Raw genomic sequence first — 24,804 nt, forward strand, 5'->3', positions numbered from 1 at the left:
GGTGCTGAGGCACTGGAATGGGTTGCCCAGGGAGGTTGTGAATGCTCCATCCCTGGCAGTGTTCAAGGGTGGGTTGGATGAAGCCTTGGGTGATATGGTTTAGTGTGAGGTGTCCCTGCCCATGGCAGGGGGGTTGGAACTAGATGATCTTAAGGTCCTTTCCAACCCTAACTATTCTATGATTCTATGTATGCAATTAGTATGATCATCTCCACAGGCACCCACACTTCTGTATAACAAAAGGTGAAACTCAGGACAAGGACATTTCTTATGCTTAGAAGCTGCACCTCACATATAGGGGAGCTGCTCATCATCTGAAGAGAAATAGGTATTTAAGTGCGATAGGCAAGATAACTTGCCACAGCCATTCCCTTCTTCTCGCTAAAGCTGGCTAGCACATGAGAGTGAACAGACTCAAACCTTTAAAAGAAGGCAAGAACCACAATGCCAGACGTGGGAGACATTATGTACAAAGAAAGATTATTTGCAAGTGTGGCTTTAAGGAAGAGTCCAAAAGAGAAAACAAGTAACAATGAAAGGGCAGCAAGACAAAGACTGCAATAGAACAGAAGAACTAGGAGGTCTTGAGATGAGACTGGAGGAGATGTGAGAACATACAAGTAGCCACAGCCAGGGCAGGAGAAAGGGAGGCTGTGTTAAACCATTTGACATTTTTATTACAATAGGAATGAGTAGCCCAGAGTCTGTGGGCTGAAGATGGTCTTACATTTCATATAGGCCTCTACCACATGATTTTTTTGAGGTATTATAGCTAGGTAACACTATGGAAGCTATAAATATTTGGCTCAGCTTTGGAAAGACTCAGCTTCCAGATTGCTTCTAGAGAGACTTAACAGATCACCCTGTCACTCCTCACTCCTACTGAAGAACCTCCCTCCTCTGCGGAAGCTTAATTCACTGCACATCTCAACACAACCAGGGAAAGCAAAGTCTTACCATCCCAATCTTTATGTCAGCATAGCTTTGTATATTTCTTGGTAAAGAATAAGATAAGATGGTAAAGAATAAAGATAAGAGCGCTGCATAATGGTAAGTTATTCAAATATGGGATCTGAAAAAAGGCTGGAGATCCTCAGAGATAAAGGGAAGAGGGTGACACTAACAGCAGTACAGGCAGACATTTAGGCAGATTATAATTACGTAAGTAGCAATTTGTCTGGAACACCAGGATTAACACCCTTAAATTCTTAGGAGAAAGCAATGAAATCCTTAATGACTGCAAATGGCAAGGACCTTTGTTTTATACCGAATCTAAAGCAGTTACTCTTACAGAACAGTGGCCTCTAACACAACACAAAGTCATTGTGACATGGGAAAACAGCCACCTAGTCAGCCCCAGGACCATTCTACAGTGCACAGATGACCTGGAGAGCACGTCTTTCCAAGCACTGCTATGGCCCAGCTCTACACAGCTTCAGAAAGCTGAAGGAGAACAGCACAAGTAGGCATGGCTGTGGGCCAACAGAGCATTTAGCTATCATTATTCCTACAGCAGATTCCCATGTACTGCAAAGTACGCTTAATGAGGAATGTTAATTTATATCCATTCACAACAGTGTAACAGGGCTCTAACACTGACCAATCATGGGCCTAAAGAGTTTTAACACACTGATGTGCTATGGGATCAGAGAAAGTTACAGACATGATAACATCTAATAAATCCAATAAAAATGGAGATCAGCCAAAGTAAGTTCCTGCATGTCAGATATTAAATATGACTAATGTTGTTTGACAGTGTTCCACAGAAGGTGCATTGGAGTCTCACTTCTTCCTTATCATTATCACAGAAAGAGAAAGGTAAAGCACTGCAGGAATATAAATAATTTGAAGAGCCTCATAGACAATATTCTACTGTGCGCCTCATTTGCACTTAAAAAAAACCTGCCCTACAGACCTTATGTACTTTTAAGATTCATCTGAAAGATACATGAAGAAGTCTTCCAGTCAAAAATGTACATATTTAATGGAATTAGATCTCTAGGCAAGAAAATGTCAGAAGAAAAGGAGAAATATTAAAGTGAATGCAGGGTGCTCCTTTCTAGTGCTTTCCTGCTTTGATAAATATCTTCTGGGATGTCATTTACTAGAAAGTCATGATTTAACAAAAAGAAAAACTGCAGTATAAAATATACTCTCTTTATTGCTGAAGTAAGTTGCTATTTTCAAATTTTCCCTCTGTATTCTGCTTTTGTCAGCCAGAGGCCTTGATATTTGCTTTTATATCATCCCCATTGAAAATGCAGTGATTATTGTGAAATATTCAATTGCAGAGCTCTTCTGATTACATGGCAAGGGGAGATCATAGGAATCTGTACTGCCACAGCCCTTTCTCTGCCTTCCAGTCTCATGCGAGGGCAATCAAACTTAAAAAAACCCAGAAAAGTAAAAGACCCTGATTGTAGTGTTCAGTAATCACCCTGGGCCCAATGGGCTTGAAAGAAATCCTCTTTATTCAGTCACATCAGCTCCAGCTGCCTTTGCTGAACAGCAGCTGAGCGTCTGCAGTGCAGAGGCCCATGGCCTGATCCTGTCTTGCAGTCAGGTAGGGGTACTCTAATCTATTCTAACTTATTTGGAGGGTCTGGTGATGCAGAAGGCTGTACCTCAGATCTTCCCCCCAGCAGGATGTGAAAAGTGCAATCCTAATTAGCTCTTCCATGGAAAACATGGTAGAGCTCTTAGAAATTTCCCCCCAGGATAAGCTGACAAAAACAAATTCTCATTAAAATTGGCATTATACCTGCAAGAAAATTCCAAACTCCCCTCTGAAGTAGCACACTTCTATGGGGAAAACTCAAACTAAACATTTTGAGTTAATTCCATTCGCAAAGAAATATTTTGTTTCATTAAATTGACTTACAATGCTTTATGTAATCAGTTAAGTCTACAGTGAGGTACCTGCTGAGACCTCTAAGTTGGCTGCATCCTGTCTGTGAGGGATGTCTGATGCAGTGCAACGCAAAACCAGTGGAACCTTTCAATCAAATTAATAAAAGTATGTTGTTTTCAAGACTGTCAAAACATTTTGTTTGATTGGAGATCTTTATGAAAAAGCACTTAATAGAGCTGAATTCATGTGTCTTCTTTTCTGCAAAGAATCGTCAGTTTTCCAGAATACACTAGTATTTTTCTCATTCCTATGCACAACCAACAGCTCTCTGTTTTTCACATATTTTCACAGAAAGACCAAAAAGAATTCACTAAGAGTTTCCAGGCTCTTCTCTACATCTAGGTTTTTCAGTGGGGTAACTGAGTGATTTTCTTCTGCACACTGGCATACCATCTAGGGTGCATATATTACATATACATACGTATACATTATGAGAACATCAATACATTTATTCAACACACAAAGTCTTCAACAAAACACCTTCTTGCAAATTCCTGCACATTTCCCACAACAATTTACCAAATCCCAAACAAAACTTTTAGTATTTCTTGTTTCAGGATTTTTAAGATCTCTGAATATTTGCACAGAGGCTGGAAAGTTCTGAGCTGTAAATGACCAATACTATAGAGATTTGGGGGAAAAAAAGGCAAGCACAGAAAATTAGGATTCCTATTTCAAATCTTCAAATCTTTAGGCCACTGGACCAGACTTCACCAGAGCAGTTTCCTCCTACTTTCTAAATGTAGAATGCTGCTGCAGTAAAATATAACCACAGACATCCAGGATACCATTTATATGTCTTGTTGAATGCCTGCATATGTTCACGTCTAACTCTACCGCACACATCTTCCATACTGGTATTTTGTCATAGGTTAACTTCCAGAGCACAGGGGGAATTCACCCTCTAAGCACCCACACTGTATCTCCTTAGGAGATGCTCTTTCTTTCCTGGCCATGGTGACTGTTTGGGTAACAGATGTTGATCCCTGTCATCATCTGTATCAGCCCGTGCTGTACTGAACAGTATCATTTGCATTGCAGAGAAAAGTAGTTTCAGGCTATTCAGAAGCCAGCCAGACACTTCTGTATCAGTTATACTCACTTCACATCTTAAAAGACTTTTTTAAAATGCTGTTTGAAGAGCTGCATTTTGCAAAGTGAGAAGTGTGAAGGTCTCTCCGTAGCTGCCTGGGACACATGATGACAGTAGGCGTGTGTTCAATCACATTTGCTTGTTTCCACATAGAATTAAACTACAACTGCATGCTGTGGAGGAACTGATCCAGCTAACATTAACTTGACTGAGAGCTGGAGCTGATCCTAAACCATAGCCCAAAGTGCTGCAGCTCTGAAGTACAGAAAAGTAATGAAACAACACCAAACTTCTACAACTTCATAGGGAAGCATCATACTCCTCTCCCTTCTTTCAGTTAGTTTTATGGAAAGTAGAAATCCTTCTGGTGGCTGTAAAGAGTCTGAACTTTACTTCTAAACATCAGCAAGAGCTGCATATCACTGACATAGTCCCTTAGTCCCATTTCTCATTGCCGATACTGTCTTTTAAAGCGAATGTTAGTAATAAGAAGTCTGTTTTGACTGGAACTCCTACCACTGACCTAGAAAGGAATAGTCTGTTTTTTTAATGTAATAGATATTTCCTTCAGTAAAGCTGAATTGTTTTGGATTTACATCAGTGTGACTCCTATGACTCTTGGCCCTACTCTGAGAGTCTAATGCCATGATAAGCTTAGCTATGGAAGACAAGCCTTTATTTGCATTCTATTAAATAAGTAGGATTTTTAAAAAAATTAAAAACTCTTTAATGCTGAGAATTCGCTTGCTTACCCCAAAGCGACAAACTGTCTGTCTTCTCTCTGTTTCACATCATGGCTTCAGCCTTTAACCCCTCTTCTCATCTCACCAGCTTTGTCTATTTCTGCATGTTGTGGTTTAAGCCCAGCCATAAATCAGACCATGCAGTCTCTGTGTCACTCTCCCCCTTTCCCCCCAGGTCCTGGAGGAACAGGGAGGAGAATTGAAAGAATGCAACTCCCATGGGTTGAGATAAGAACAGTCCAGTAACTAAGGTATAGCACTTAGTTATAACCTTAGGTATAACACAGGTTATAATCACTTAGGTATAACCTAACTTAAGTATAACCACTACTGCTACCACCAATAATAATAATGATAAGGGAAATAACAAGGGAAGAGAACACAACCACTCACCACCTGCCAACCGATACCCAGCCTGACTGAGCAGCGATCTAGCCCTTCCGGGTACCTGCCCCCAGTTTTACATCCTGGGCATGACATGCTGTGGGATGGAATACCTCTTTGGCTAGTTTGGGTCAGGTGTCCTGTCTTCTTCCTCCTGGCTTTCCCTCCTTCCTGACAGAGCATGATACTCAAAAAGTCCTTAGTCAGGCTAAACATGACTTTGCAACAACTAAAAACATCAGTGTTATCAGTGCTGTTCCCAGATCAAAAGTCAAAACCACAGCACTGCACCGACTACTGAGAAGGAGAAAAATGACTGCTACTGCTGAACCCAGGACACTGCAATGCTTTGGAGTACAATTCTCTGCTGCGGTAACTCCAAAGAAATCAATAGAGAGACACCAGAAGAGGTTTTGATTCATGGGACAAACCCCCCACTAGTATAAAATGTTGCTGGTCTAATGAAGCAAATGGAGATACACTGCTTTACACTACTCAAGAGCTGTGTGTTATGTCTGTAATGACAGACTGGCTATCAGTGGCATCTGTCCCTTTGCTTCAGGAATGCAGATGATTTTAAGTTGCCAGAAGTACTTGCTGCTATTATTAAGCACTATGAACTCCTCTCACACACTGGTTAGCCAGCCCATCAGCTGCAGCACTGCACTGACCTTGCTCCTGATATGGCCAACAGAGACCAATGGCTCTCTGCTAGGAGAGGCTACCTGCAAACCAGGACAAAGGATTATCTAGTGGTATTTAGTAATTAAGATTTCTATTTTCCCAGCCTGCAACAAGGGACACTGAAAGAAGTGGCAGAGATGATGCACACCAGTCTCCTGTTCGTTAACACTCACTTGGGTAAAGAGGTAATTTGCCTTTGTCTTTCTGAGCAATGCTGAGAAATCTATTTCAGCAGCATCAGTCACATAAGATGATAAAAACGGTGCAAATCACGCAAAGGAAAAGAAGCTGCCTTAGCATGATTTGAGTTTATATGATGAATAATGTTGCTAATTAATTGGTAAAGTGCTATTTGTAACTGTCCCTCTCTGATAAATGGATTAGAACAGATGTTTTAATGTGCATTTTTTCTCATTGTTTCAGACATAGGAATATGTGCAAAAGAAGTGTCATTCCAGAAGGCAGGCTCTGGGAGATAAATGGGGGTTGTGTAAGACAAAAAATGCCATGCTCACTTCCTGGAACAGAAATCGCCCAAAGAGCCCAATAACTTTCTCAATATGTGAAGTAAATGATGACACGAATAAAATGCATTGTTCCTAAATGTAGATAAATAATGCCTAATCGCTTCAAGCACTCATTTAGTGTTCTACAGTCCAGGATTTCAGCTGCTGAGAAGTGAAGAGCAGTAGTTTAGGAAATTAAGAGCATGACTTCATGTTAACCCAATCCTGGGGCAATGGCATGTCCCACTGCAGAGCTGTCGTAGGCCTGTTCTGCTTCATGCCTGGTGCCTGAGGAGCCCCAGCATGACAGCAGCTGTGTATGAAGAAGGGACTCTGATGATACTACACAGAGGCAGGCAGCAAAGCTACTGAACAGCCAGGCAGTCCTCCCAGAGCTGGCTAGCCAGGCTTCCTTGCAATGGGCCATGTCAGCCATCTAGAAGGTAACAGAACAAAATTCAGCCTACGTGTTTTCACTGCATTATACAGATGTGAACCCTTTAGGACAACCCTCACTTAAAGATACTGCAATTAGAACCTGATCCTGCATAACTGGACAATCCTGCATCATCACTTGGATGTTGAAGTGATGCAGGAGAGTCAAGGCTGTGTCCCAGCATTTACAATACTGTGGAGAGTATCCCTAGGCAAAAGAGCTGCATAACTAAACAGCCCTGGCTGTACTCCTGTCCTGGGCTTCAGCCTCACCTATGGTGGCAGCAGCCAGGAAAATGGGAAGGCTCCCAGTGTATGGCAGCACATTAACTCTCCACCTCCTCCACCCATAACTGAGACATTTTCCAGGGACACAACACATGGGTATCACCAAAGGGTAAATGGCATCAGGCTTTTTATCTTCAGTGTGCTGTGATCTGAAAAGAATTCTGCAATATCAATTCTTCTAATGCTATTAAAGGAGGCAGTATTACTTTTCATTTGTCCAAAGTAATCTGATTGAAGGTAACATAGCTGAAATTTCATTTCCTATATCTTTATTAAAGCAATGCCACTCTTTAAAGAGAAATGCTATCAGAAGAATAAACAGAAACTATTTCTATTGTTTAGATTTTTTTCCATAAAGGAAGCCAAGAAGGTAGACTGGCTCCATATTAGCTTCTAATCAACAATGACTCATAAAGGTTCAGAAAAAATATATTAAAGGACTTGTAACTGCAACCTAATTAAGTTTCCAACCATGGGAGGGGTTGTTTTAAATCTGACCTGAGCCATCCTAGTTAGCCAGGGCATCTGTTAGCTCTAACTGAAGAACAAAGATTACATGTTAACTCAAAGGGTGTGCGCAGACACTTGTGGAATTGAATGGGAGTGACAAAATTAATTGATCTTATGGTGGGGTTTCTTTTTCCTCTGTGACACACAACTTCCTCCAGAACACTGTGCTCCTACAGTCCTGCACTGGGACACAACCATCTCTTAAGAAATGTGTAGTTACGTGATGAAGAATGCTTGAAGCAGGGTGGCATGCTCAGGTGGTGCTTGCTCATAGAAACGTAACTTTCATTAGTGCCTTTATTGCACATAAAGTAGAAAAACTTCCCTAACAAAATACTATGAGAATATAGGAAGGCAAGCCTCAAAAGATGCTCAGATTATTACTGACAAATGTCACTGTCTGACACCACCTTGCTCAGTAGTAAATGAACTAAGGAAGTGCTAATTGCTTTGAAGTTAATGAAGACTACACTGCCTTTCAATAATTGCTGTTTGTTCAGCTACTATGATTATAGCTATCTCTTCCTAGTTGAGCAATGTAAGATGGCAGAAGTTCCACCTTTTACAAGTTTTAAATCCCTGCAGAATTGACAGAAAAAGCTGTAACCACAAATTGGTTTGCAATTTTCCTCTTTCTTTCCAGCAAGCTCTGTATGGTTATATTATGAACCTTGCTTCAAACAAACTGCTTCTGACTTTTATGATCCTTTTGTGATCTAAATGGCTATCTCATAAGATATTCCACTGCAGCTTCTTTTTCAATTGCTTTTACTGTGAAATGGCATTCGGGAGATTTCTGGGGACCATTTCACACTCTTACAGTATTGATTTGCTAAACCTGATGATTGGTTTATATTTAAGATGCAGTCCAGTAGACGAACAAAATGTAAAGCTTATGAAGAACAGATTCAAGACTTTCAGCAAGCACATCTTCTTGATGCCTCTTTAAAGAAGGTCAGTGTTTTACACTGAACTTTTTAGTGCAGGTTGCTTATGGACTATGTTTCTAATTGTTTTGGAATGTTTCCATTCCACTGAATTATGGTCACAGGAAAAATACAGAGAAGATGACTGGTAGTAACTTATAACTCTTCCCACCATAAGGTCAGAGCAAATACACAAAGGCACTTGGGAACCTAAATGGAAAAATGGATGTAAGATTGTTCCCTGAGTTCTCACTTCTGAGGATGGTAGAGGATAGATTCTCTCCTGGGTACACTAGAAAGCTGACAACAAAAATAACTTCTTTGGGCTTTGGTGTTGGAGATACACACTTCTCTTTAAACGACTGATCATTGTACAACGGTTATGGACCAAGAAAAAATAATCTTTGATGGAGTTACAGCATAAAGGAGAGTCAGAAATGCTTTTATGCAGAGAATGACAATCTTCTTCTGGGCCAAACCACAAGCCCATGGCTCTGCCTTTACTCTGGCAAATGTGAGTGAATTACAAGATGGGCACAGGTAATTTCAATTAAAGCAAAATTAAGTAATCAGGTATGCACAAATGCAATACAGAACACCCAGAGAGCAGGAGAATGACCTGACAGAGCTTGGGAGCTCAGCTGCAGGATATTTTGTTTAGAAGATGAAGACAATATGTAAACAGTACTGTACATGTACCCAAGTGAATACAACTGTGCCAGTGTGCCCCAAATGCTAGTGAACTGCTATAGAAGAGTGAGGGTCTGAGACAGCTTCTGAAGCGGAGGCAGAACTCGGGTCTCTATACACTTGGTACAAGCTAGGAGAGGAATGGATAAATGCAGTGAAGGACGCAGGACAAAAGGAGTGGAATCCTTTACCTTGCAAACAGACTTTTAGAGCAGTGATTAAAAGAACATTTGATGTATCACAATTATATATTTAAAAAAAATATAGAACAGCTCCTTTTAAAAGGGAAGCTGAAGTACGCATGCTACAGTATACGTATGCATGCTACAGTATACGTCTGGAACAATCCTCTACATATATTATTAGATACAAAGCTTTATTCTTGGATGTGTGCATGAGTTTTGGAGTGTGTGCATGAGTGATGATATGATTGTATGTGACTGGTGAGTGAAGTCTAGATGAATTGCTTGTTGATATTAAACAAATGAAGAAATTCCTCTAGCAATTTCTGGAATAAGTGAAGATAATGCTAGTTAGAAGTGACCAGGGTCAGCTTTTGCTTACACAACAACCTTGCGTGCTCATTTCTTAGTCTAGCCTGGTGTTTGACTTCTTCCTCTCCGCTTCCTGTCACTTCCATTTTTTGCATCTCTGTCCCAAGTAGTCTAGGATGCACACTACCCTCTTAATGTCATGTAGACTAGAAGGAAATTTAGGATTTTTTCCAATACAATTTTCATGACAAAATAGGAACATATAAAACTAAAAACCTGCCAGTGCTGCAGGAACACTGATGTTGGTCATTATTTCCTAAAAGTATTATGTGGTGCTTTAGCAAACAATCAGAACTGCAGAGCCTTTAATTGCTGGTGAGGGACTTTGAAATGTGTTGCATTGAGTTGTTTGTGCAGTTTTGTGGCTTGCTAAATGAAACTTTCACATATGCACGAAAGAGCTGAATAGTTCATACCCTCCATGAGCTTTAGACTTCCACAAGAAGCCCTTCAAGATGAGCAGCCATTTCAAGATTTTAAAGGTTTGATCCATTGTGGTAAGCTATTTATTATCATCACATAAATTGCACAAATCATCACCAGTATTATAGCTCATTTTTATTACAGATCTGGCAAGAATAACCAGAAGTGTAGCTTGTGAAATATATACCCTAATTCTTCTGCCCTTCATGACAGGCATGGCTTAATCTAAAGTACTTGTTTACCCAAGATGGCTGTTGGCAAGCTGGGAAATAAAACTCTATATTTTGCATCCCTGCTTGTAAAACAAAACCACATTCCCCTTCTAAGGTGGAACATGACATCTGGCTATGTGTATCAAGGATGGGAACTACTGTCTAAAGCAGCAAGGTGCTTCTAAGTCTGTCCTATGGTATCCAGATGCTGAAAACATTTCTGCTGAACATAATTAGAAAATTTTCTCATCAGCACCTAAAATGTAATACTTCAGGAATGTTTCTCATTGGTAGATATTGGCAAGACAGCATTCATTTACCCTGTTTCACTTATAGGTTTGGCACAGCTTTATCTAGACAGCCATATCCACCTCTCTGCCTGACTGTCCATATGTCTGTCTGTCTATCTACCTATCTTCATACAGATCTATACAAATGAGACCTATATACCTGGACACATTGGAGATAGCAGCATACAGTGTTCCTGTCACACATCTCAGACTTCACCTTACTTTTGTATCTCACATCTATTTTCACCAGGTTAAAATCTGTAGTGCAGAGAGATAATTTGCTTTAATTTCTTTTTCCCCAACAGTTTTTACTGATTTTTAACACAAAGCACCTAGGCCTGTTTGTAGTCAAAGATGTCTTTGTTCTGTGCATGTATGGGTTGTGTACACAGCCACAGCACTGCAGAAGGCACATTTCAGTACAGTCAGTAAGGTACTGCACCCTCTGAGTCAGCTGAAAATAAACTCAGTAAAGTTGGCAAGAATTATTCTGTGATGTTCTCTGTGAAATATATCAACAAGGTCTTTAAAGACTCAACCAAACACCATCAAAGCAAATTAAGCAGATGATTTCATCCTTCTGTCTTCACTTCACGCCCTGAAACACTGAATGGAGACATGGCCAGGGTCAGTTTCCCAGCTTTAGTGAAGCTACAGTGACTGAAAATCAGTGCTTGTCAGAAGAACACAGATAAACAACACTCCATCAAGGGGGGACTCAACATCCATTGTCAGAACACCACTTTACAAAGAAGCATATTATCTGTAACAGTAGCAAAGCAATTTGGACTATGAACCTGCAAACTTTGTTCAACATAATTCACATGTAAGAGTCTCTTTCTTGCTAATGCCTTTGTCTGGATATACTGTCTGTCTGTCTTACTTTAGGAAATCATATACCAGTTACGCTTCTTAAAATAGCCAAAGACAAACAGAGCATGAAAAGTTTACCTTAAAGATTAAAAAAATTAATGGAAATACACAGAGAGGAGATGGAACAATCCAAAATACACAATGCTATTTTTCTATGGCTATTCTAGGTAAACATTAGCAGCACACAGACTACTTTTCAATGTCGGTACCAGTATCAAAAGACTGGAAAATGTTAAACCACTGAAAGACCATCTGTGCATACTAGCAAGTGCCAAATTTGCAACTGTGGTTTCTTCCCTGCTAATTCCGTATTTTCCTGATAGATTAATGGGCACCATTTATCCAGAATAAATAAATGTGGAAGGCCAGCCTTCCCCCTTCACTGTGCCTCATCACTTTACTGATTTCCACCCGACCACTGAGCACATTAACGCAAGTCAGCAACTGTCTGGATTCAGAAATTATCACATTTGGTAGAGAAGGAATGCCAGTTTCCTTATAGACTGAAAGTCCTTGAAGTTAAAAAGAAATACATTCAGGGAACTCCAAGACTACAAACAACACAGATAAACTGCAGCTGAAGGATTTTTCTTTCCTGTACCTGACTGAAGTATAACCTATGTGGAGAAAAGCATAGATATTTTACACTTACTACTCCTCTTTCACCATGTGCATTTGTCTTGTTAGTTCTTTTGAGAGGCATGTCAGACACGTATATTTAGACTTCTAGCTTGCTAATTTATGCCAGCTAGTGTAAAATTATAGGGTTGAGAATAAAGTTGCAGAATCAAACCTTTATATGTGCGTTGAAGGAAAATTTTCTACTATATACAGTAAGCTTTCCACAATCCACAATTTGCTAATCTTTCCACTTAGTAATTTGCATTCCTGCATGTGCACACTGCATTCACAAACATACATACTTCACAGGTTTAGTAAGAGAATCATTTCAATGAGCTCTCATGCTATTCAGATTACATTGATTTCTATAAAATGTATTACTGTAGCTGTGCTACCACATATCTAATAGTGTGTTTAATCTACAAAAGTCTAACTACATATATCTAACGCATTATCTGCCACTTGGATGATTTCATTGTGTGTTCCTGGGGTGCTAATTGCAAATTTGGAATGCAAATAGTACATAATCTTGTTAAACACATTTCTTTGGGAAGAGATATGCCTTTGCTATATGTCTGCTGTCCCCATTCACTGCAGCTCCAGGTTTTGCTAAAAGGTATAAGCTGATAAAGCCTGTTGGTGCATGCACTGACATGTCTTATGCTGAATGACATTTTCTTGGCATATTATATCTAAAACCCCATAATTCTAAGAACTGGGCATTCCATTGACAAGACATGAGCATGCCACATGCAAAGAGAAGCACATGCACACAATGGATCTATAGGAGCAAGGCAGGGGATTGCTGCTATGCAAGCTCTGAGAGGGATGTCTGTTGAAGTTTTTTGCTACTTTCTTAATAGTCTCTGTCATCTCTCCTTCCTTGTAAATGCACATTAGGTTAAAAACAAAGCCTGGAAATTCCTGCAAGTGAAGCACAAATGAGGAGCAGCACAAACTCCCTAGCTGCATGAGACAGAGGAGGAAAGTTGAGAAGCATAGGTTCACCTCCGGCCTAAAAACCTATCAGATGAGATATTTTGGTTCTGTCCTCTACTTTCCCACTACTTAAAACACTAATGTTTCTAGTGAGCTAAATCAGCAATAAGAAGGTTAAATTAACCCACAAGACATTACTACAAAAAATTCAAGCAAAAAACATAATCTCCTTCTCTCCAAGATACTTTCCTGGATTTTACTTGTTTTTCTAAATCCAGAAGAGGTAATCCTAGTCTTAATCTGTTCCAGACAGCTTTTGAAAGACTGGACTTTACTGAAAACTGGTTTTTTCTCCCTTGCTTTGCTGGACTTACTTCCTGTTTGCTTTATTTCTGCATACATAAAAAGATTGGGTTTGAAGCAATTTCTTTATATTTATATCAGTATGACAAGCAAACTCAATCATACATATCCATAAATTCATGAGAATATTAAATAGAAACCTTAATTATTACTTAAGTGATAAACCCTAAGATTACTTAAGTCAAAGCTTAATGGGGCTTAGTGGGACCTAAGCAGATGATGAAGTGTTTCCTGAAGCACAGTTATTTCCTGAAGACCGTTTATGGCTTATACAACCCTGACTGGGTCTAAAATGACAAGCACCAAGCTGTAACATTTAAGAAGTCGAAGAAATAACATATTCACAGCCATAGAAACTGACTGCACCTGCTTGTTCATGCACATTGTGGCAATGTCATCATTTTAATGGGAACTGGTTATTCAGTTAAACAAATAGATCAAGGGCTTGGGAGAAGAAGAAAGAAATCCAACAGCCCAGAAGGCAGTTAAAAATAAATAAATAAGATTTGTCAAAGCCCTATGGAAGTCCTCAGTTATGGCTTATCCAAGATTTTATGGAGGAAAAAGAGCCTGACTCCTTTGAGCCAATACTGTTTACAGTTGCTGCAATGAAAATTCTAATTTTGTGCTCTAATGAACACAAAACGATCCATAGTCAACCTTGGCAAAACTTATAATGACTGTGTAATTGAAGTGACTTTAAAGTCACATTAAAAAAATAGTTCACAAAACTGCAGGAAAATGCCAAGAAATAAAAACTATGGGACAAGCAGTCTTGAGTATGTGATACAGACAGCCATTTCATCTTCGCTGCTTGATGAATGTCAGGCTTATAAAGCTGGGAGACATCCATCTGCAGTTGCTCTTCGCACAGCATATTAAAACTAATGGTGAATTACAGCAAGGGCTTCATTGTGAATGTGTGATCCAGAATCTACTTTTTAAAACCACTGCTTGCTCTGTTACACTATCTGGTACAATCCATATGCAAGGGAGGTGGTGTATGGTAAGCTGTCAAGGTACAGGTTTTGTGACACAGGTGGATCTTCAAAGAGTTCCACTAGTTCAGAAATCTTATGGAGAAGAGGCATCAATGAGAGACTGAGATTGCAGCCCGTGGGGGAAGGTATATCTTCAAGCCCTGGAATGAGGAGATTCTCCAAGACACTGAATTCCTCCAGGAATATACCTGACAGAACAGACAGATTCTTGCATGTTTATGCTCACTACAATGCATGTTCTGGGCTGCTGGAGTTTCTGCTTTCCCTCCCCCATACTCTGACCTCCAGGACGGACCATGCCTTCATCCTCCAGTGGGCAAAGCACTTGGCTCCCTCCATCTGCCTGCACAGTCACCTCTCTGCTGCCCACAGACAGGGCTGAGCCGATGGAGAGAAGTACCAGGGAAGTAGGATTTCAGTGACAGTTGAAGTATGTTAGTATTTAACAGCTGCTGTGCTGAAATACAGAGGGATCAATTAATACCTGAAGTCCAAATTCTCCTGGGATATAACTCCACTTACACAGAAGTTGGCTTTAAATATCATAGTTTGGGTTTCAAATGTGACTGAACAAATGTTTTCTATTGACTTGGCACAACAATGGCTTCAGCAAGTGTCATGGGGCCTGTGAGGAATGTTAATACCATCCCAAAATGCAACACTAAACGTATTCCTGAACGATCTGGGCACCTAAGCATCTATTGGAGAAATAAATAAACACCTCTCTGACTTCACTACAGTAACAATTATTCCAGAGATCAGTATTTCTGAAGACTTTTCACAGTGCTCTTGCAGTTGAAAGACAAATCTGACTCGACATGAAGTTCCATTACGAAGAAACTGTTACATGTGATGACACCGGTTATTGAAAATTGAAATGAAGTGAGAGGAAGTGAACACCAACTCGTATGAAATTCTGCTTTGAATGACACAGAGAACTCAATATATCTAATCATCAAAGTGAAGCCCACTGGGAACTGAACTACAGTTGTACTGCAGAAGGTTGCTACTTGATTGCTAGACCCAAAAGTGCTAAGCCACATGTTACTTATTTGTGTCTAAATAGCTTACTATGTTGATACGCAGGGTGGCTCTCAGTGGAATAATCATGAAGGCAACAAGGAATTAGGAAATAGATAAATTTTCACAATCCTAATTTGTTAACCCTGCCAGTTCCTGGAGTTTAAGGCTATTTCTGTAATAAATCCAGTCCATGTTCATTTCCTCCCCAGCAGAACACCAGCTTCTGCACCTTCCTTAGCTTACAAGCTGCATTTGGTATTTTCTTCTCTCCCTACTGTTGGTGTGTGGCCAGACGAGCCTGATTATAAGGGCTCAGTGTTGGCCTTGAGTGTAAGAATTTCTCCTGCTGAATTTAGAAGGATTTTTTTCCACTGACCTTAAGCCAATCTCCTTGATTTTTCTTCCTTGCTCATCTGTCTCTCTGAATCAGCCTTTTCCCCGCACTCCTCCAGCCTCCCCATACTCAAAGTCGCTCCAAGGTCAGTGTAGAGCCCCTGTGCGCTCCACGTGTCCCTCCTCCAGCTGGAGGCAAAACATGCTGTTTACAATATGCTCAGTTTCCACTTGACAAGGCCTGGAAGCCGCTGCATGTATGTGAACTTAGGTCCCATAGCTAGAGAGCACAGCGCTGTCAAGATAGGGCCCACTTCTACTATTAAAGAGCCAGTGAACTGGCAGGGTGTGATGGATGAGCAGATACTTGAACATACACTGCATCTACAATGTGAGAGTCATGTGCCTCAACACAGCCTTGACATACAACACAAACCAAAGATCAGCCTCCACGTTACAACCACCCCTGCTCCAGCTATGCTAATCTCTTCTTTCATCCATGATCTCTGTAAGTCACATAGTGTTACGGTAACGGGGTCTACACCTAAAGGAATATCTGCAGTTTCCCTGCCACTATTAATAAGAATATTTAATGCTCTTGTTAGGAGGCGCAATTTGATTACTGAACTGTTATCCAACAAATCCTGAAAACAATTCAAAGTAAATTTCCCTAATATGTCTATTTTTCCATCCTGCCAGAAGGGTTGCTAATGAATTTGCTGCTTGAATGCACAGACAGATTGGGAACTATAACTGTGCTGGCCTGGGCAACATGGCACTGGCACCGAAAACCTATTTGTACCCATGCAAAGTTCTCTCTAGAGTATGTCTCTCATCCAGAGGTGATTTTCCAATAAAATCAGCCTCGATTATTGCAAGCGCAGGAGCAATCCCTGAGGGAGTATATCAGGCAATTCAATACTAGGAAATGTTGTACTAGGCAAAATTAACCTTGTAGCAGTGTTATTTCCTGCAACATTATCTAGCTTTTGCCTTTCTTTCGTATTCATCGATCCTAAATGACTGGATTTTTTTCCCTACTTCTCACACTTATCACAAGATCATTTTTTAATTGTTTTTGTACTTGTATTAAAAAATGCTTGGAAGAGGCTTGTTTTTCTTCTATTTCGCTTCCTCACTGCCAAAGTGAAGGACATTTAGCTGCATGGCAGACACTTTGGGGGGTATATAAAAGGTGATAGCAAGGAGGACCAGCTTTACTCTGACCTATTTGCATGATTCCACAAAGCAGAGGAAACCTACTAGATACATTACCACAAGACCAGAAGCCAAAAAGAACAAGAAAACTTCATCCTCCCCTGTCACTCCAAGGTAAAAGCAGGAGAAATGCCAGTGGAGCTTTGCAGTCCAAAAGAGAATAGCCATAGGCCTCCACATTTCAAAGCTACTGTTGACAACTTCAGTTAAATCTTACTGCCTGGTAGCTTTATCCACTGCCTCTTACCAGGCTCTCCAAGCCAGAGATCTTCATCTGGAGAGTGTCTAGCACATGCTAGAAACAAAATAAACCATGAACTCCTATACATACACTAACACAAGTCACAGTTTTGCTCTGGTTATTTATCTTCCAGCAGAACAAAAATGGGAAAACAGTGAAATTCATGGGCATGAGATCTGAAGACAGGTTCCTATGCTGGATTCAGCCAGCTGTACTGAAACCAGCAGAATAGGTCCTCCTCTTGTTCTTACCAGGATGAGGCCTTTTATACACTTTTGTTAGCATTTGTTGTGATGTCTTAATTATCAGAAGCACATTTTTAAAGTGTTAATTTAAGAACAGATCACAGGCAGTTAGAAACCAGCTGTTACTTAATACAATGCCCAAAGCAAACACTTGGAACAACTGTTTGAATAACTGCTAAGTAACTTAAAATGAAAACTAATAACCAGGAAATACAAATACAAAATCTAAATGATGACAACCACACGATGAGTGAGGAGAGAAGAATGGACACTCCTTCCATCGGCAGCAGATACATGCTGAAAATGCTAAAACAATATTGACCTTAACTAACAATTTTTTTCTGTCAAAATAGGGAATCAGGTGAAAAAGAAAAAGTTTTGCTTGGCTCAAACTGTCACTTTTTTTGTAGCTTTAAAAAACTGACCTAAATTGAATCTTGACAAGCAGTATTACAGCGAAGGTGTAAAAACATTGTTTTGAAAACCAACAAAAGTGACCCATTTACAGGGAAAATACTTATTTTTGTCCAGCTGCAAGACAGACTCCTGGCAATCTGTGCACAAAGGCAAGATTAGCTTTGGTCAACAGGCATATACATGTCTCTGTAAGTAAACATATACCAAAGAGAAGGTTTCTCTGGCTGTGTAGAGTTCTGTGGTGGGTACTGAGCCACATGCCGGGCTTGGCAGCTGAGGGGCACCTCATTGCTGTATACAGCCGGTGGTGCTTGGGATTGATAGTGTGTGCTCAGATTTGTAAGAGATAAGATGAATGAGCTCTCAAAGTTTGTTCATCTCATTGTCTTGTAAGCAAACACTGTGCACTACACAGGACATGTGGTAATTTAACCATCTACTATAAATTATACAATCAAGTCAGAAGCATTTCACTATAAAAATGTATTGTGCCCATTTGACAAATGTGTGTTCTCCCTGGGAACCTGTTGTGGTGGAAGCCAAAAACCTTCATAAAGCACCAACTATTTTATTTTTCAGGGCTTAGCCAATGTGACTCATTTGTACAGTTTTAAGTCCAAACAAAATGCTAGTCAACTAAATTATAACTTATTACCACAGGCTACAGACCTTTAATACACTCTGTGGTTGGAACAGGACTGATTTAGTGTTTTGGGCCCTGCCAGCAGTTATCATGCATCATTTCCCTAGAAATAAGAATAGCCCTACTGTGGTTATCCTTTGGACTGATAAAATATATCTAACAAGATGTGTCAGAGGAACAAATTCAGAAAATAAAGGTAAAATATTAAATAGACTTATTATTTTATGTCCAAAATACTACATCTTCCAGCTGCCACGATGACTTTGGAATAAAGCAAAAGGTACTGCAAAAAGGCAAAAAGATCTAAAGGAGCAATTGAGCTCTGATAAAACCACATGGGGATAGCTGAATTGTCAGAGCTTTGCAAGAGTCAAAATTTACATAAAAATCAGTATTTGGGGATTAATGTGATATCATCAAAAAGGATTTAATATGTGCTTTTCTTTGCAAACAGTTTAAAAGCGGCAGTTCTATAATCCATTTCCAACACTAACCTTTAACTTGTAAGGGTAAAATAATCCTTTGCAACATTTCTAGAGTTCACATTCTGCTGAGGAAACGTAGCCCCCTTATGTAAAACTCACTGGAAATCAACAGGAGCATATACGTGTTGGTTTTCATAGTGTTGCTCCAGCTGCTGACCCCACTGTGAGTACTGCACGTCTGTACAGACTCTTCCATGTGGCTGTATCTGCAGAATCGGTGACACTTGGGGGTTTTGGGAATTTCTGGGGGGATTTTATTGCTGCTGCAACAAACTGATTCCATTGACTGAAATCTGCACCTGTGTAGATGCCTTGTCTGTCCTAAGTGGACAAACTAGGAGAATCACGGGCTAAAAACCATTGCCTATAATTGCCTGTAAGCAGGCTTTTTTCTGGATTTCTGCTTGGGATTTGAGTGCTTTTGCATGCTAGACTTAAAGTATTAAAACATAAATATGAATGGATTTGAGAAATGAATATGGGCAGACAGTTTAGGCACTGTGTTATAATGGCTTTTTAGAACTAATTGAATTGGTACTGGCTGATTCAGTAGTTCTCCAGAAACTGTTTGAAGAGAAGGAAGGTTTAGAAACACAGACTAACAGGTGGCAGTGTGAAAATTGCCTAAGACTTCTACTGTGAATGAGAACCTATAGCAGGTTTGGGCTTTTTGCATCTTTAAAAGTGGTTTAAGGCCTTTAGTAAATGTCCCTTAGGCACACATACACACAGGTCCACAGGTGCCTGTGTATACATGTGTGTACATATATATGTGTGTATATATGTACACACACATACATATATAAATATGTACATATATATATATGGCCTTTTTCCCATGCAATTATCCATGAAGGGGAGGCTTTTGCAACCTAGACATGACATATTTTGTTTCTTCCTTTGTTAAATACAGGACAGGAGACACCCTGCAGTAGAACAGCCAAGCACACATGCCAACAGCACAACACCCCTTTCGTACCTCTGTTGGTTACAAACGCCTTATTGCACTGTTTGAACACAAACCAACCTTCCAACCTACCCCACTGGCCTGTGCCTTTGCCAACAGGAGCAAAAGATCTGTTTATGCTTACTGCAATTACAGCATACATTAACTGACCCTCAGAGGCTGACCTGCTTGCCCTCCCGCTTAGTGAGTCAATAAGAAAATCCTCTGTCTCTGCATGACTTGCTTAGACCTCAAACCTTCCATGCAGAATGAGGTCCATCCAGGGAGGGAAAAACAAGGTGCCACTCCAGCTGGTAAAACAAAGATATTTTTAAAGTGCAGGCAGTAGAAACAGTCACTCCTATTCCATGTATAATCAAGGATGAAAAGGCCACGAAAAATACCACTGCACTTTGCAAATGAGAGGTCAATTCAAATGTCAAGATATCAAATGTTAATGGATTGCATTTCCAATGACGGTTGGGACAGAAAACCATACTAAGTCAAGTCAGACGCCCTTCTGAGGAGATAAGTTTTACGGCAGGCAAAGACAATAAACACCAGAAGTCTTTCTGGTTAACAAACTTGTGGCTGATGGAAAACAAACATATTTTGAAAATATAAAAAGCAGTGGGATTTTAACACAAGCTATAATCCCCAAACATGTATCTGGAAGTCATTAAATCTACAGCCAATCTAAGCATATGCAGGTGTTTGGAGAAAATGCCATTGCTTTCTATTGAAGATTTTTAAAGGGACTATAAAGGAAGTGAGTATAAAGAACACTAAGGAAGGCAATGTTTTATTCCCTGAAGCAAGAAGTCAATTCCAATATTCTCATAGTTCTACAGCAGTTCATGGACTACACGGACCGCTCTTAACTGCATTTATTTTCAATTTTAAATATCTAATGTCTTTCTTAAAAAAAAACCTAAAAAAAAGAAGTATTTTGTATTCTTGGATGACATCAGGTTTTAGCTGAAGTATTCTTTAACCTGCCCACATTTTCCCAAGGAATCCATGTGGCCATTTTTATAAAAGACTGTAATCTGAGGCATTTGTTTAGAGTGGCATTATATCCAGTCATTAGTCAGAAGGGCACTGCCATGCAAAGAACTCATCACTTTAATATGGAAAATAGTGAAAAGAAATTAGTTAATAATGTTAATAGTGCATCACTTGTGCTTATAGTTTTCTTTTCCTTTTCCCTTTTTAGTTCTGTATTCTCTTCTCTTATTATTTCCCTTATCATTATTATTATTGGTGGTAGCAGCAGTGGTTTGTGTTATACCTTAGTTACTGGACTGTTCTTATCTCAACCCATGGGAGTTACATTCTTCCAATTCTCTTCCTCATCCCTCCAGGAGTGAGGGGCTGGAGGTGCAGGGGGAAAAGGGGAGAGTGAGCGACTGGCTGTGTGGTTCTGGGTTACCAGCTGGGCTATACCGCAACATGACTTTTAATGCTATTGCTGTTGTCCCCCTCTTCCATCACATCACAGGGTATATGGATTATTTCCTCAGATGTGTCCTAATTCAAAACAATTTCTCATGTAACAGCTCTTTAGAAATCATAAACCCTCCAGAGCACAAAATTATTTAAGTAACGTTACCTTCTTCAAGACTCAGGGGTAGGAACAGCATGATAAGGACCAGCAAGTAATAAAGAAAGTATATAGGACTTTGCATCCAGAAAATCCCTTTTCTGATACAGACTCTCAGTGTAAACATGGATAAAACCAATGGGAGAAAGCAAGGACAGGAGAGGATAAGCGAGTTAAACGTCATGGATTCTGCAGCTGTGTGGACCCCTTGGCACCACACACAGCCAAAAAAAGTCTTACGTTTTTGGAAAAGTAACTGCACTATTTCCACCCTCCCCCTTTTCAACTACCCAAGAAGAAAACAGTTCAGCAGACTCAGACACAGAAAAACTGTGTGCTTGTTTGTAACAATATAATGTCAGATGATGCTACCAGTACATAAAGATGAGTTCCTATGGATGTGTAGTGTCTTGCAGTGCTACAAAAAACATGCAATTGAGACCAAGCCTTCTGAAGGAGCCAAATGCACAAGCTCACACCAGTTAGTCTAAGCACCTACAGATACTTGAAGATCAAGAAACCAGCCACTCATCTGCCTTAATGAACTGTAGTAAGGAAACTTCCATGTTATTTTCCCCTCCAATAGGGTTAAGGGCTTCAGGAATTCAACAGAACAAAAAAAAGAACACTAAACTTCCTTCCAGACATTAAACCACCAACATTAATGAACTGTGCAATGAAAAGTAAACAGACTACTTCTGAAATCTTCATTATGCCCCTAAACTAACATTAGGCTCTGTCCAAGGACTCTACAGAAACTACAGTCATTAAAAGGGAGAGATTTTTGACTGCAGTTTTGGGACACAAGAACTATGTCAAAACAACATAAAAACAAGGGAATTCTTTTATGCTAATGACAACTGTGAATATCTTATATATACTTATATATGTAAAAAATATATATTGTAACAGATGTCAAATGCAGTTAGATTCAACTCAATTTATTAGTGCTTGGCTTTTAGCCAAAACCAATTCACATTTGCAGAAGTGTACTATCACATATGACTTAATAACAGAAATGTGTTCTTAAAAATGTATGTGATAAGTCACATATGGCAGAAGGAATCTGTACAGCTTTCAGCCCTTATGACAATGGAAGCTACTAACTTTATTTTGCATTTCTGAAGAACATTAAAATTCAAGTGAAATCCTCTTTGACATTTGAGAGCTGCAAAAGCAACGAGTAAAAGCTAGACAAGACTGAGCTGTACTAAGCATGCCTGTGACACTTACATAAATGCAATCTGTATCTACTATGGCTATCTTACAGACACTATTCTTACGTTTGCCCTGAGAGGTAGTATTCTAGTACACAATCATAATTGTATACAGGTACCTTAAATAGTTACATGCCACTGAAAAATACTAGGCAGATTTTTCTGCTGTTTTATTATGCAGAGTGTAATTAATATGCATAATGGGTTCCCTAAGGTACTAATTGACGCTGCCAACATGAACAAAGTCAAAGAGAAGTTAAACAACTAGTCGGGGGAAATATGACAGGGGGAAATATGCCCAATGCGGGTGGAAAGAGTGAGACTGTCCATCTGGCCTTCTTCCATTCCAAAATGTTACAGTTACTGAAGTCCTGTAAAGGAATGATTTAACCCAAATCACCCTTCTGCTCCAACTCTCAATCCTGGTGGATTAAGTGGGTATCAGTGTCACATACAGGCTGCTTAATGACTGAAAGGCTCAATGTCTCTCTTATATGTGGGAAAATGCAATTCAGCTGAGCCATTCCTGAGAATTTGACTCAAAATATTAAACAAAAGTGAATGAAGGATAAATAACTATTTTGGATTTGTTCTGCAGGACTCTTATCACCTTGGAACTCCTGCGCTCTCTAGAATGTGAGGTGAAAACAGTTCATTTCACATTTGCTATTAAGCAACCAACAACTAACAATGACTTTAATTCAGCTTGCACTGAATCTGAGCTAGCCCTATAGGCGAGAGAGGTCCCTTGTCTTATCAGAAGTTTCATGTGCTATCAGGTCCCTGCTGGATACTATTTCTAATTTTTATCAGATTGAATGAAACAGAAAGAGTGATTTATGACTACCCTGCATCTTGCCTAATCACTCCAACTAGTGTTCATACACATTTTGCATCCACTTTATAAGGTGCAAATGTCTATACATGATGGAAGCCAAGTGAGAAGCAGAACTGTATTTTTTTGCTATATGTGCTAAACCACAATGATTTGTGAGTCCTGTCAGTGCATGTTCTTACAAATACAAAACTGCTCCAGCCCAAAAGTCAGCATAATCAGCAAACTACTATAAAAATAAAAGCATTTCCCCTGTCTATAACAGGAATATACAGTTACTGCAACTTAAACTGCAATGATCACCTCCTACTGAAACTAAAAATATGTGTTTTATTGGTACATAAGAGCCCATTAAAACCAGAGTATTCATTATTTAAACTGAATCACTGACTGAAGCTTTAACTGAAAATGGCTTTCCTCAAAGAGCCAGGACATCTATATAGCAACTTTCTTAATTCAATGATATATGGTTGAGTGTTGCCGCTAGTGCCCTAAGATTTAAGAACTTCCCATAAAATGCCCTTGAAATTGCTCCCTAGTAGCTTGCTCATCCTTCACACAGCCCTACTGAAAAGAGCAGAAACATATGTGTGTGTATGGTATGAGAGATGCACACAAGGAGTGAGAAAGAGCTCTTAATCACCAGGATGGCAAAGCCTTGATACATAGGTGCAAAATATTCCCATGTGTCTAGAAATCATTTGGCACATTCCTAGTTATTTCCCCTCTGTCAGACCTCCTCAAGGATTGCAATTAAAAATCATCATTTTTTTAGCATGTACAAACACCCCTAAGGCTACGAGCACTATGTATTGAGTATGACTGTGATATTATTTGGCAGCTATTCATAGACAACACATAATTTATGGAAACTGGATGAAACTTGGGGAGTACAATCATTAGGGACACATGAGAAATCAAAAGCTTTCCTTACTGATACTGACCTTTTTATAGCTACGATTAGGGGCATCTTGAATTCTACTGTCTATTTCCCAGCCCTTCTTGCTGTCCTAGTCTTTTTATTGATCGTGTACAACAACTTGGTTAGACTAGCATCAAACGGATATAAAAAGAACTTACTTTACAGGAATATTCCTCAATTTTGTCTTTTCGGCAGCCTGTAAACAGAAGAGGGGTGGGGGGAACAATTAG

At 39.7% G+C, this 24,804-nt stretch overlaps 1 protein-coding gene across 3 annotated transcripts in view; it reads right to left on the reverse strand.

Moving 5' to 3' along the window:
• AFF2 (ALF transcription elongation factor 2) overlaps positions 1–24,804 on the reverse strand; it is a 329,870-nt gene that overhangs the window by 57,098 nt on the left and 247,968 nt on the right. For all 3 annotated transcript variants that reach the window (XM_034064377.1, XM_034064376.1, XM_031047127.2), the window contains exon 9: positions 24,733–24,770. In XM_034064377.1, the coding sequence (XP_033920268.1) occupies positions 24,733–24,770 (38 nt within the window). The remainder of the gene's footprint in view (positions 1–24,732; positions 24,771–24,804) is intronic.

This window comes from Melopsittacus undulatus, chromosome 6 (assembly GCF_012275295.1).
Source record: "Melopsittacus undulatus isolate bMelUnd1 chromosome 6, bMelUnd1.mat.Z, whole genome shotgun sequence".
Classification (NCBI taxonomy): domain Eukaryota; kingdom Metazoa; phylum Chordata; class Aves; order Psittaciformes; family Psittaculidae; genus Melopsittacus; species Melopsittacus undulatus.